The sequence below is a fragment of the Arvicola amphibius genome, chromosome 6 (genome assembly GCF_903992535.2).
Source record: "Arvicola amphibius chromosome 6, mArvAmp1.2, whole genome shotgun sequence".
NCBI classification, from domain to species: domain Eukaryota; kingdom Metazoa; phylum Chordata; class Mammalia; order Rodentia; family Cricetidae; genus Arvicola; species Arvicola amphibius.
In genome coordinates, this window is record NC_052052.2 from 116738814 (window position 1) to 116752993 (window position 14180).

Here is a 14180-nt window from a genome sequence, read left to right on the forward strand (position 1 = left end):
CAGTTTCAGGCAAGATCAGGTGTGTTCAGGGTGGTAGTATGGCCATAGACATTTTTTTAGGTTTGTAAAATATATATATCAGGGTATCCAACTTTTTGACATATTTTCACCTATAAATTATGTTGGTATGTTGGGCTGCCTTCATAGCTCTCCTAGAGCACATGTATGCCTAATTGTAGCCAGAAGTGAATGCCATTGTAGAAATCTTAAAGTTGCAAGCACTTGGTTGTCACTTTGGAATCTGTGCTCTGTGCTGTTCATTAGCTAAAACATTGAGCGTGAGCTTAGATTGATGTCTCCATGCTACAGGTGACCTAAGTTATGGTGCTCATGGCAGGATTGAAGCTTTTTGGGCTTTCTGGAGGGTTTTAATGATACTAAGATGGAAAGGGTTTGGACTAATAGATTGGGACATGCTGGCTGATAGTTTTGAGTATTTGTCTTTATTGTAGGGCTTTTTAGGCCTTTTAGCATATTTATGAAGTTTTTTTTTAAAATATGTTTTAATATTTATTTTTTATTGTTTTTTTAAATATTTATTTATCTATTATGTATACAATATTCTGTCTGCAGTCCAGAAGAGGGCACCAGACCTCATTACAGATGGTTGTGAGCCACCATGTGGTTGCCGGGAATTGAACTCAGGACCTTTGGATGAGCAGGCAATGCTCTTAACCACTGAGCCATCTCTCCAGCCCCTTTATGAAGTTTTAAAAGAGAAGGCAGAGGGATTATTTAATAATGAATTTTTTCAAACTGTTGCTGCCTCTTTTTGGTGAACATCTTAGGCTATTAATACTTCTTATAAGACAACTTGGGGAAAGGCTGATTACATAATCTTCCTTTGACTATGGACTTGATGAATGTAAGACCCAGCGCAAAAATGCAGCCTACTGTAAAAATCAGAGCAGCCAGATTAGAACCAGTAAAATCAAAACCACAAGTGAGCAGTATATTATTTAAGAGACAAGAACAGACCAACAGTGAATCCATATTAAAGCATTCTGCCAGTAGTTTGAGACAGTACAGGATGGATTATGTCATGTGGCTTTCTGCAATAGTTGGGAACACATGTATGTCTTTTATTCTGTCTTAGAGTTCTGTAGATAAAGAACAGAACCATTCTGAATCTGGATGGCTACAAGGTGTAACCTGTTAAAAGACATTTGTCTGTGCTTTGAGATTTAAGATCTGCTAACTAGCAAATTGAGTGGTCATATAATAACTATATATTTTAGGAAGTCAGTGAATGAATAGATGGTGGGAACATTAAATAGAAGGCTGCATTTGTGAGTGATCTTATGAACCATATGTGTTTAACAGGGAAAAATGTCTTCATTTTACATGATGTACATTTCATTAGTCTGATATATGTTATTTTTAATTTATAGTATTTTTAATTATAATACTTTTTAGATGGTTTGTTTAAAGTACACTTTATTATTATAGCTTAAATTGCTATAACAAGATTAGATATATTCTGAAACCTGATGATAGGGGGAAAAATTAAGCAGTGTAAACCACGTTTATTTCTTTGCATTTTTAGGCCCTCGATGAGCCTCCCTATTTGACAGTGGGCACTGATGTGAGTGCCAAATACAGAGGAGCCTTTTGTGAAGCCAAGATCAAGACTGCAAAAAGGCTTGTCAAAGTCAAGGTACAGTATCATTTGTAATTTAATAGTCATTAAATATTTGATCCTTTAAGTCTAAAAATTATTTTTGTGCGAAATGAGTTTTAAAAAGTGGTGGCTATAAAACCATTCCTAAACTAAACAATATTTGTGGTTTTAAAATACTCAAGTTGGAATAAAATTTGCTTATCACAGCTGATAATTTCATTGCATACTTAGTTCTTTGGGGTTACTATTTTAGTGTTAGAAAAGATCTTAGAAACCATCTAATTGATTCTTTAGTTTTATTATGTGAAAACAGTGGCCAGATACATTCCTTTAATACTAGTTCTCAGGAGGCAGAGGCCAGCCTGGTTTCCATATCAAGTTTCTAGCCAACTAGGACTATATGTTTCCTCCTATAGCAAAATATCATCCCACTGTCCTTTTTGTGATCCTGGGATGGAATCTTGGGCCTTGGGAACACTAGGCAAAATCCACAGCCCATCCTTTCTTTTGTTCCTCTCCCTTCTCTATTGTTTTGAGAGAGAGTCTTGCTGTATTTAGCCCAGGCCCAGGCTGGCCTTGAACTCACAGCAGTCTTTAAACTGCACCTTTTTAGTGTTGGAATTGCAAGTGTATGGCACCTGACATTTGGCCCTCAGCCATTTTGGAAGAAAATCTTTTTGAAGTACTTGAATTTTGACTTAGTTAATGGACAAATATAGATTTAATTGTTTTTCATTTTTAGGAAATTAACATAAGCTTGGTGTGGTGCAACTATGGTACCATCTATTTACATGTGGAGGCAGGATAATCATTTCATCTTAGGAATTGGAGACCAGCATGGAGAAAATAGATTCTCTTCAAAAGCAGGAGAAAGGGACTAGATATATAGCCTAGTGGTAGAACACCTGCCTATCCTGAACAAGACCCTGAGTTTGAAGATAGTGGCACAAAGTATGAGTAGATGAATGAATGAATGACTGTGTATTTAATAGAAGAAAGATGCCATTTGAAAATTCAGGACAGTGAAAACTAAGGACCAGTGAAACATCTTAGTGTTATGGGTATCTATTCACTTGCCAGTAATGTACTGGGTGCTGTGACCTTTCAGAGTACTCGACTCTGTTAGATGGAAGGAGAGTGGAGGTAGGAGGGTGCACATGGTAGATGAACAGATAACCATGCAACCGTTGATTTGAATAATTAACCAAGTGGAAGAGGTATGATATTTCCCCTGGAGCTGTACTTGCTGCCTGAGTGTTTCTCTTAAGCATATGCTAAAGCTTCCTGAGCAATTCTGATTTCTGTTCTGGCTAAAAACTATGTGATAATTCCTCTAAGTTAACTGAACCCAAAGGAGGCTCATCTTGGCCCTGCCATCTCTTACATTTCACACGCTGGCGCCTGGAGTTGCTTTGTAATGTGGTTAGGTGGGTGCTCTTACGGTGACATTTCCTGTTCTGTCTGACATTGTATACTTCTGTTTCCTGAGCACCCAGTTATTTGTCACCACCATCCTAGGGCTGAATAAAAATCCATTTATCAAGTCAGGCAGGGGTGTTATGCGTCTTTAGTCCCAGCACTTGGGAAGCAGAGGCAGAGGCAGAGGCAGCCAGATATCTGTGGTTTTAGGTTAGCCTGGTCTATATAGGGAGTTTCAGAGCAGTCAGAGCTACGTAGAAACACCGTCTCAAACAAAGTGAATACATTTTAAGCAGACTTGGTGATACATTTCTTTACTATTAGCTTTAATCTTTGGCCATTTATTCCATACCACGTGTTATTTGAAGATGTTGGGATTCTAGTGTTAAGATTTAATCTTAATGCTGCTTTTTTTGTAACACTGAAATGCATGGAATGCTGTGTATATAAAATCTCTTTGCATAGTTGGCCTGTTCCTGTTGACCACAAGACTCTAATAAAGAACATGCTAATGCATCAGTTTTTAGGGGGGTGGGGTTCAAGACAGGATTTTCCTGTGTAGCTCTGGCTGCCTTGGAAATCACTTTGTAGACCAGGCTGGCTTACAACTCACAGAGACTCACCTGGGATTAAAGGTCTGTGCTCCTGCCACCACCACCTGGCTATGCATCAATTTTTAAAGAATTCTTTTAAATAGAGCTCAAGAGAACCATGTCAGTATTGAATATGGTACTTTTCTTTGCATCTTCTTTTTTATTTTTGTTTGTTGAGACGAAGAGTCTATGTAGTTCTGGCTGTCCTGGAACTTGCTATGTAGACCAGGCTAGGCTTGGACTCACAGATACTCTCCTACCTCTGCCCCCTGAATGTTGGGATTAAAGGCACACATTATATTACCTGGTTCTATGATGCTTTTTAATCTGCCAAATAAAATTTTTTATGGCCTTCATGGTTTTAATCCCAGTACTTGGAAGGCAGAGGCAAGCAGATTTCTGATTTTGAGGCCACCCTGGTCTATATAGGTAGTTCCAGGATAGCCTGGGGTTCATAGTGAGATCTAGCTAAAAATATTTTTTTTTTCAACTTGCTATTTTCCCTTTCTCTGGTTTCCATAGTACTGATACAAAGTATAAAAAATTCAGGGAAAGACTAGCAATCTTAGCACTATGATATTTTAATTCTATGATCCTGAACCATTTAGACTTTCTGTTTATTGGTTTTCTTTTCAACAAAAGGGGAATAGAGTTTTGAGGGGTGATTCTATGCCTCTTCTCCATGTAGGGGATTCGAGTCAAGGGCGTTCTGTGTTAAGTACTCTACCTCTGAGCTACTATCTATGTTGGATATTAAATTTGATCCTTGAATTTGATACTTAGTTCTGAGTAACTGTTGTGGCTATTGGGTGTGATGGTACACACCTGTAATCCAAGCACTAAGGAGCCTGAGGCCAGATTGAGCCACATAGTGAGATGTTGCCTCAAAATAATCCAAAGCAAAGCTAGGCGGTGGGAGGCAAAGGCAGGCAGATCTCTGAATTTGAGTCTAGCCTGGTCTACAGAGTAAGTTCTAGTACAGCCAGAGCTACACAGAGACACCATGTCTAAGGAGTGGTGGTGGTGGGGATTCTAAACACAGCAACAGAAAAAGCAAATTTGTAGCTGCTGCTTACTATTAAATTAGGCCTTCACAAAATGATGCAATTACTGATAGATTAAGACTATTACATCTTCTTTTCCTCAAATTTTACAGACAAAAGTTGTACGGCTAAAGTAATAAGTGGTAGAATACAGTATGATAGATAGGACAACCAGCCTTATAGGTGTTGTGTCTGTCAGTGGTTATTTTCATTTTGAAAAGAAGATCTGTTTAAACAGTTTTCTATTAATCCGTTTGGTGTTTGAAAATGGTCTCATATTTAGGCTAGGTGATTTTTATTTAGTTTGTGTTATTTGTACACAGATGAGCTAATATTGTTTTGTGTGTGTCTGTGTGTGTATGTGTGCACACATGTGAATTTGATCAGTGGATTCATATTTCCTAGGTGACCTTTAGACATGATTCTTCAACAGTGGAGGTTCAGGATGACCACATAAAGGGCCCATTGAAGGTGAGTCATTATTTTCCTCAGTTTTGATTGGAGACTGTTACTTGTTCTTTTTCCTTTTAATTCTTTGGCTGTTCATTGTTAATTTGATATATAGCTTTTCCTAATTGGGATATATTTATTGTTAAATCATCTGAAATCATTGTAAAATCTGTTTTAAAATGAAATGAACATCAAGGAGGCAGTGACTGCTTTCCTACAGGTTTTCCTTTACTGCAGGAATGGGTTTTCCAGGAATAAGAGGTGTAAGATGTAAGAGCTATGCTCTAAAATGTGAGAAAATTAAAACAAAATCCAGAGCTCTTGATTTTGGAGCCATCTGCTGGCAGATAAAATCTTTGCGGGTAACTGGGAGGTTGACCCATTTGTTTTTCATTCACTAGTGGGATAGATATTGCTTTGCCTTCTTGTTTGCCAGTAAGCCAGCTGCAGGGAGTTTGGGAAACCACTATGTCTGAGGTTGACCGATGTTGAGGCTTGAGGAATCCTAGGGGATACTAAGAAGAATGAAGAAGCATCTTGTAGATCTTTGCAGAAAAAGTATCTTACTTGGAACTGTGGACTTCTAAAACTCTTCTGTTAAAAATAAAAATGTTTCTTATTACTAACTTTTGGCTTGTAAAAACAATTTCACATCATTTCTGTTTGTAGGCATCATCTTTAATATTTCATGTACCCATTTGTTATTTGCAAGGACCAGAAGACAAATCATATACAGTTATGACTTTAGCTTCCACTTAGCACTTAACGTGTACTAGTGCTGTGCCAAATCATTTTGCATCTAGTATTTTATTTAGTCTTGAGAACAACTTTATAAAAGAGGAAACTGAAGAAAAGAAGTAATTTTACTCTAGTTTTATAAGCATTAATGTCATTGCCAAGATTCAGACAGGTTCACAGCCACAGGTTGAGAAGATGTGCTGTTTGGATTGTCAGTACACAAGCTTATCCTTGCCTCGTAGACAAAGCCATTGTTCTTTGCTATCTGGCTTGCGTATATTCTGGCACTGGCCCATAGGTATCTACCATCAGGACTGTTTAATAACCACTATAAGGACCTTGCAAGTGTAAATACCAGCATTTTTATGATAAGATAGAAAGTACTGTAAATGCTTGTCAGCAGTGGCACAGTCTAACCGTTAAGGAGAGCTCAGGACTTTTTTGATTACCTCTGTCCATCATCAGCTTTCTTGAAAGAAAGGTGAAGGAAAGACAGTTATTTTCACAGGCAGTGCTTCTCAGCACACTGTAATGACCCCTGGGAGTTCCCAAGACCCCTTTACAAGCTTGTAGGGGTAAAAGTGCTTTCTTAGTAATACTTAAATATATTTACCTTATCTAGTATATGGGAATTTTCACTGTTATAAGTAGAAAAGTATTGTCAATGAAACTATAGTCATCTTCAACACAGATCAAACCAGTAACTGTTTCATTCACCATGTATTCATTTAAAAAAAAAAACCAAGGTTTGGTATTATTATTTATTGTCTTTTGGTTCATTTGTCTTTAAAAAGTTTTTCTAATACTTAAATAATATTTTAGGTGGGAGCTATTGTGGAAGTGAAGAATCTTGATGGTGCCTATCAGGAAGCTGTTATCAATAAACTGACAGATGCAAGTTGGTACACTGTAGGTAAGACAGTAATTTTCTATTAAAAATTCATTTTTAGTCGTACAAAATATATGTTGCAACAATTCAGATAAAGCCAGATTTCCTGAATTAATTTTCCTTAACTAATGTCATAGATGCTGTTACTAGTATTGGCTATCTTCTAGATTGTAAAAAAATATTTCTAAGCTGTCATATGTACATATAATTTGAAATTATTTAGTATATAGAGTGTGTAGTTGGATTTTTATCATTTTCACTTCAACACACATGTTAAAGAAACTTGTTTCTCCATCTTCATCATTTCTAACTGCAGAGTTTAGTGTTAGCTGTCCAACCTGTTGTATAATAGAGTTTCTTTTAGTGGCGAGATTTACTCTCATTTTCAGTTCTGTTAGTCTTGCTGTTACAGTAATATAATAGATGAATGTTCATTGTGTGCATATCTTCCTGATATTTTCTTGTACTGAGAAAGGAGTAAATAGAAGTTGAAGGGTCATGTGCTTTTTAACTTGAGTGAAAACTACCTGCCTGTCTTGAAGATAACCAGTAGTATATGAATGTGTTTCCCTAGTCCTTGTCAGACTGTTACCACTAGTCCTTTGAAATTTTTGTCAAGTTGAATGTGAGTGCACACCACGCTTGTATGCATGTGTGTGTGTTGTGTAGTGTATCAGAATTTGTAGCCCAGGTTGACCTCAGTTCACAAGCCTCATTCCAGCCTTCTTGGGCTGTGTCCTCTGTATAAAGGCAGTCACCATCAAACCTGAACCAGACTTAAATCCTTGTTATCCTCATGGTGGAAGGAGGGAACCAACTTGTGCAAGTTGTCCTCTGATCTGTGGCATATGCATGCAAGTCTGCACACATGCACATAACTCTGCTAGTTAGTTTTATGTAAACTTGGCACAGGCTAGAGTCTTTGGAGAGGAGGGGGTCTCAACTAAGAAAATAGTAAGACAAGCCTGTAAGGCATTTCTTACTTAGTAATTGACATGGGAGGAACCAGCCTATTATGGATGGGATCACTCCTGGGCTAGTGGCCTGGATTCTATAAGAAAGCAGACTGAGTAAGACAAGTGGAGCAAGTCAGTAAGTAGCATCCCTTCCATGGCCTGTGCATCAGCTCCTGCTTCCATGTTCCTGCTCTTTTTGAATTCCTGTCCTGCTTCCTTCGGTGATGGATTATTATGTATAAGTTAGAAATGTAAGCCAAACCCTTTTCTCACCAAGTTATTTTTGGTCATGGTGTTTCATCACAGCGACAGCAACCCCAATTAGGACACACAAATGCGTGCATTTACACAAATGTAATAAAAAATTTAAACTTCAGTTCTGATGATTTTATTATCACACTGTGTGTGAGAGAGAGAGAGACAGACAGACAGACAGAATGTGTACTGTAGCATGTATGTAGAGGTCAGAGGACAAATGTAATAAAAATTTAAAATTCAGATATGATAATTTTATTTGAAACTATACTGGATATTCTAGGAATATAGGGTTTTTTGAAGTTTGTTTTTTTTTTTTTTTTTTTTGTGGGGAGTTTCGAGACAGGGTTTTTCAGTAGATTTGGAGCCTGTCCTGAAACTAGCTCTTGCAGACCAGACTGTCCTTGAACTCACAGAGATCCGCCTGCCTCTGCTTCCTGAGTGCTGGGATTAAAGGTGTGCGCCATTACCGCCCGACATAGACATGTATTCTGTATGTTCAGCAATTTTCAAGTGGTAACACAGTTATCACAGTCAAGTAAGTTAATACCTCCATCAGTCATAGCAAACATTGTAGGATCTTAAATTAGCAAGTCATAATTTCGTCCCCTCAAGGGACATTTGGCAGTATATGGAAACAGTTTTAATTGTGACATCTGGGAACAGAGTCTTTCTTGCGTGGAGTTCCCCTTGTAAGGCATAGGGTCAGGTTGTCATACAGCAGCTTGTCTGGTAAAATTTGTGTGTGGGGAGTGTTCAGATTGAGGAACCTTACTGTAATGTAGATGTAGGTGTTTTTTTGGGGGCAGGGGCAAATGGTCTTTAAATTTGTTGAACTTCCCATATCTGAGGTAAACTATGGTTGTCTGCCAGCAGAAGATTTGCTTTTCTTAACCATTTTGAGAGGGATTAATGAGTATTTAAATGGTTTCCTCTTGAAATGCTGTGTGTATGTGTGTGTGTGAGTGAGAGAGAGAGAGAGAGCGCGCGAGCATGTGTGAGAGAGAGAGCAAGTGAGAGCGAGCATGTGTGCATTTTCTGTTCTACTGTGAATTGGGGTCTTTAAGTTTTGGCAGAAAGCACCTTTATCGACTGAGCCATTTCACTAGCATAAGACACACACACACACACACACACACACTTACACATACACACACACATACACACAGGCCTAAGACATACATATTTAAGATGTGTTTTGCTAGAAACAGCAAACTACTCTAGTAACTATAATTAAAGTCATTTGTTAGATAATATGAAATGTGAACTGAATTCCAAATGTAATTTTTAAAAATGGGACTATTTACACTCAGGAAATTGAATGATTTCTGACATCACTTGTTAATCTTAAAAAAGTTTCTCAGTTTGCTCCCATTTTTGCTTCCTCACACAGTTTTTGATGATGGAGATGAGAAGACACTGAGACGATCTTCGTTGTGCTTGAAAGGAGAGAGGCATTTTGCTGAAAGTGAAGTAAGTGATCGTAGTGAATGTGTGTATCTACGGGTTCTCTCTCTTCCTCTCTCAGGGTTTTTTTCTTCCTTCCCTTCCTCTGCCCCCCCCCTTCTCTTTTTCCTTCGAGACATGGTCTAACTATGTAGCTATGGCTGTCGTGACACTCTATATTACTATAAAGATGACAAGCAGTCAGGAACTACTTCATATTAACATTGCTATAACTTTCTCTGACTTCCTTTTCTGAAGTCACCCTCTTTATCCTTTTACATTGCGTTCTCTTTTTTTCATAAAGTTAATCATTTACTGACATTAAATTGTATATTTTATTTGTTTGTTTTTGAGGTTTGCATTCTTAGGTGGCATGTATCAAAAGAACAGGTGATTTGTCTTCTTTGCTGCTTTGATCATAGTTCCTGCTATAGTGCCTGGCACAGGAAGGGAGCTGAGTACTCAGTAGTCAGATGGAATGAAGTATATTCATCTACCAGAGGCTTTGCTAAGTGACTTATGCACATTGTTACAGTCTCTGCATTATTTGTGATTACTGTTGTTAATTACCCCTAATTATTTGTCTGTAGGAGATTGATGGACAGAACTAGTCAGACTAGTGCTTTCTAGCACCAAAGTCAGTTCTTTACTTAAAAGCTGGGTCAAGGATCTGAACTCGGAAGCTTGAGTCAGCATCACAGAGTAACCTGATACGCTTGGTCCAGTTCATTCTGTTAAGAGCGGCTGATAGACAGTGTGATTGAACTGTCATACCTTTGTCCTCTTTGTTTAGAAGAGGGCTTGTTATGGGACACTTAAGTATTACTTACTTGTATATTAGACCATGTTTTGTATTGAAAATGCTTAAGCTCCCCTCAACAATTGAATCACCATTTTATATATATATATATATATTTTTTATATATAATATATATATATATATATATATATTTTTTTTTTGGTTTTTCGAGACAGGATTTCCCTGTAGTTTCTAGAGCCTGTCCTGGAACTAGCTCTTGTAGACCAGGCTGGCCTCGAACTCAGAGATCCGCCTGCCTCTGCCTCCCGAGTGCTGGGATTAAAGGCGTGCACCACCACCACCCGGCTCACCATTTATATTTTAAATTTCTCAGAGTCTATTACTCCCTGTACTTTTAGAGTGCTTGATGTTTCCAAACTGTGGTTTGTACTGTTTTGATTCCTGTTTAGTCCAGATCATCTCCATTTGCTGGAATCTTCTCTTAAGGCCACCAGAAATGTTTTCTGCTGTATAATATCTTCCATGGATGTTGCAAGGAGAGAGCCGCTTGTTGGTTCCCGGCCGCCCCACTAGCTTAGATCCGAAATAATCACACAGAAACTGTATTAACTAAGTCACTGCTTGGCCCATTAGCTCTAGCTTTTTATTGGCTAACTCTTATATAATTAATTTAACCCATTTCTATTAATCTGTATATCACCACAAAGTTGTGGTCTACCAGCAAAGTTTCAGCATGGCAGCTCCCTGGCGTCTCCTAACTCCGCCCTTTCCCCCCCAGTATTCAGCCTAGTTTTCCTTGCCTATCTAAGTTCTGCCTTGCTATAGGTTCAAACCAGTTTCTGTATTCATTAATTGTAATCACAGCACACAGGGAACTCCCACATCACATGGGCTTTTTGCCCAAATTAGGTCAACTCACTATCTTTTTGCACTTTCCTCGAATATTCTGGCTATGTGATCTTTTTGTTACTTACTTCTCCTATATAAAATTTAAACTGCTTTAGGGTGATAGCCACATTTTCTTGGTGAGTCCTCCTTTCCTCAGCAGTGTTTTCTATACAAGAGTCTTCAGTGAATAATTATTGGATTGTATTTGAAGGAGAGTTTTTTCCCCTGTTCTTTGATACAAGGTCTCTTCAATGCAGCCCTTACTGACTTACTGACTTTGAACTTGCTAATTAGTCAAGGTTGGCCTTGAAATTCTGATCTTCCTGCCTTGTCTCCTCAAAGCCTCTTCAATGTGCCAGAATTATAGGTATGTGCCATCACAATTTGGCTTAGTTTTACAGGTTTATTTTGTTGACATTTTGAAGCTGTTCCCTTTGTAGCCCCGGAATGTATTGACCTGTGGCATGAACCTCTTATCTTTCTTCCAAGTGCTGGGATTACAGCCTTGCACCATCATACCCAGCTTTTGAAGGTTACATATAACAAGTCAGACTAATTTGGGGCAAGTGACATCATGAAATTCTCTTTTTTCATTTATGAGTTTTATATGTAAATATTCACTTAGAACACATATTCAATTACTGCTAGTAAGTAAATATGGGATCTTAAACCCTGACTTTTCACCTGATGAAGGCTTGGTGTAAAGAAATATCTGTTTTTCTCTTATCAGAAAAATTTAAGCCAGGTGATAGAGGCACACACAGTTAATCCCAGTACTTGGGAGGTAGAAGCAGGTTGATCTCTTGAGTTCAAGGCCAGCATGGTCTACAGAGTAAGTTTCAGGACAGCCAGTGCTCAAAGAAACCCTGTCTCGAAATAAAATAAGTTAAACTAAAAAGAAGAAGAAAAGAGAATTTGAAGCTAGATTCATAAGGCAGGTATAAGCTGAAATAGTTGAACAGGAGATGTGCCTTCAAGGAGGGTGTTTTCTCTGTGTCTGTGCAGATAGACATTTTGATTGATGTTTTGTTGAAGGAAAGTTAGAATAATAGGGGTGTAATGCATTAACTCCTTCCTATGCGCCAGTGCTGTGCTAAGGACACTGATGGAGCTATGTGGACATGGGTATCTACTTGAGTAGCTTACCCTCTACTAGAGGGGAAAATATATTAGTTCAGCAGTGGGAAATATTTTATAATGTTACTATATTAACGCTTGATAAGGAGAGTATATAGAAGGGAATACAAGCTATATCTGTGTATTCTTTTCCCTTTATTTGGTTTCTCTTGGAGGGTGCTCAGTATCAAACTTAAGTCTTTTTGCATGATCAACAAGTGCTCTGCCTTGTCACAGACACCTTTTATAACACTCTAATATGTAACTTTAAGAAATCTTATCTTAAATAGTTCCTCAGCCTTACTTCTGTCCTGACAGTTTGTTTTCCCAGGAACCAATAATTTCCCCAGCACTCAGATAACTATCTTCTAACAAACAGACATTCTATTGGTGGGAAAGGGAGGAATAAAAGCGTTTGTGTTTATGTGTGTGCGTGTGTGCTTGCTCACAATCTCGTGTACAATCTTGTGAAAGGAAAATAGACATATCCTCAATACTGACCATCTAAGGATCATTAATTAGGATAGTGTCCTTAGATTTTTAGATAAACTTTTCAGGAAATAAAGGCTGAAAAATGGACAAGAGAAGATCATGAAAAGTAATACATTCTGGTGAGATGTGTTATTAATATCAAGAAAGGAATACTTATTTTCATAACAGCAATTATATTCTGTGACGTAGATTAAAAAGGAAAACAAAAGAAATTAAATATTCAAAGTTAGTTTTAAACATTTCGTTAGAAAAGATTTATTATAGAAAACATTTGACAAGTTATAATATATCTTATTGGAGCCTCCTTTCAAGCTACTGGTGCTTATCTTTCTTTATTACATTTTTTTTAAATGGATTCTGATTTGCTAAGGGCAAGGAAAAATTTTGTGCTATGGTTGGCCTTATCCTAGGAATGAACCATTATAAGTAGGAGTTTTCCTTCATATGTGTGTTTTGAGTAAGCTATTGGTTATTTTCTATTTTAATGATTTTTTTTTGGGGGGGGTGTGTGTGGCCTTCTAATAGCTAATGAGTCTTCTATACAGGCAACCAGGGCTTTTTTCCACCTCTTCTTCCTCTCTCCAAGTATGGTCTCATTCATCTTTATTCTAATATCTTTAAAGCTAGAATTTTCTTTCAATAAGAAAGATGTATCCTACCCTTCTTTGAGTGAAAAAATTTTAATTTTAAAACATGAGTATTTCACTGGTTTGGTTTAAAATGAAAAAAAAAAAAACACTTGCAAAGTAATAACTTTTGATGGGTTTGTGTTCTCACCCACAGACACTAGACCAGCTCCCACTCACCAACCCTGAGCATTTTGGCACTCCAGTCATAGGAAAGAAAACAAATAGAGGAAGAAGATCTAATCATATGTAAGTCAATTTTCATAACTTAGTGAACTTGAACCATTTCTCCTTCTAGTATTGTCTTAATAGTTATGATTTTTAAATTGTAATTTGCAAAAAAATGCTGATGAGATCTTCTGGTAATGTCAGTTCTAATAGCGATTCAGACCTCTCATCATGGACCTGAGCTCCATGCGTGCCCTCCAGCCTTAATAGCTGGGTTTGACTCCAGGTATTTCTTCATATATCTTGATGCTGCTTTTGGAGTGAAACTAGTCGGTTGTCTCCATCAGCTCGTTTGCTGGTTTTCATGCTCTTCACCCGGTGTTTTCTCCCTTCCCTGTCACTGCTCTGCCTACTCTGTAGCTCTTCGCTTTCTGTGCACCATTTTACTTTTTACTTTGAAACCAGACATGATTTTTTCTTTAATGAATCTCCTAAATTCTTTGCATTTTACAAATGTCATTGATAAAAAATTTCATCTCCTACTATTTTGTAGTGGTGGTTTTCTTTATTAGTACCTAGGAAACAAATAACTTAAAGAGTTGGAAACAACTTCTGTGAAGCAAGAAACAAGTTGAAGTGAATGGGACAACAGAATATAATTTTAAAATTTATTCTCAGATATTTTCTTTAAAAAATTAATGATTTGGACTAAATGACAAA

General features: G+C 37.5%; 1 protein-coding gene across 5 annotated transcripts in view; it reads left to right on the plus strand.

Annotated features, from left to right (window-relative positions):
* Arid4b (AT-rich interaction domain 4B) overlaps window positions 1-14180 on the plus strand; it is a 112350-nt gene that overhangs the window by 38799 nt on the left and 59371 nt on the right. For all 5 annotated transcript variants that reach the window (XM_038332973.2, XM_042055234.1, XM_042055235.1 and 2 more), the window contains exons 3-7: window positions 1547-1657; window positions 5082-5147; window positions 6687-6777; window positions 9358-9437; window positions 13450-13541. In XM_038332973.2, coding sequence (XP_038188901.1) covers window positions 1547-1657; window positions 5082-5147; window positions 6687-6777; window positions 9358-9437; window positions 13450-13541 — 440 coding nt within the window. The remainder of the gene's footprint in view (window positions 1-1546; window positions 1658-5081; window positions 5148-6686; window positions 6778-9357; window positions 9438-13449; window positions 13542-14180) is intronic.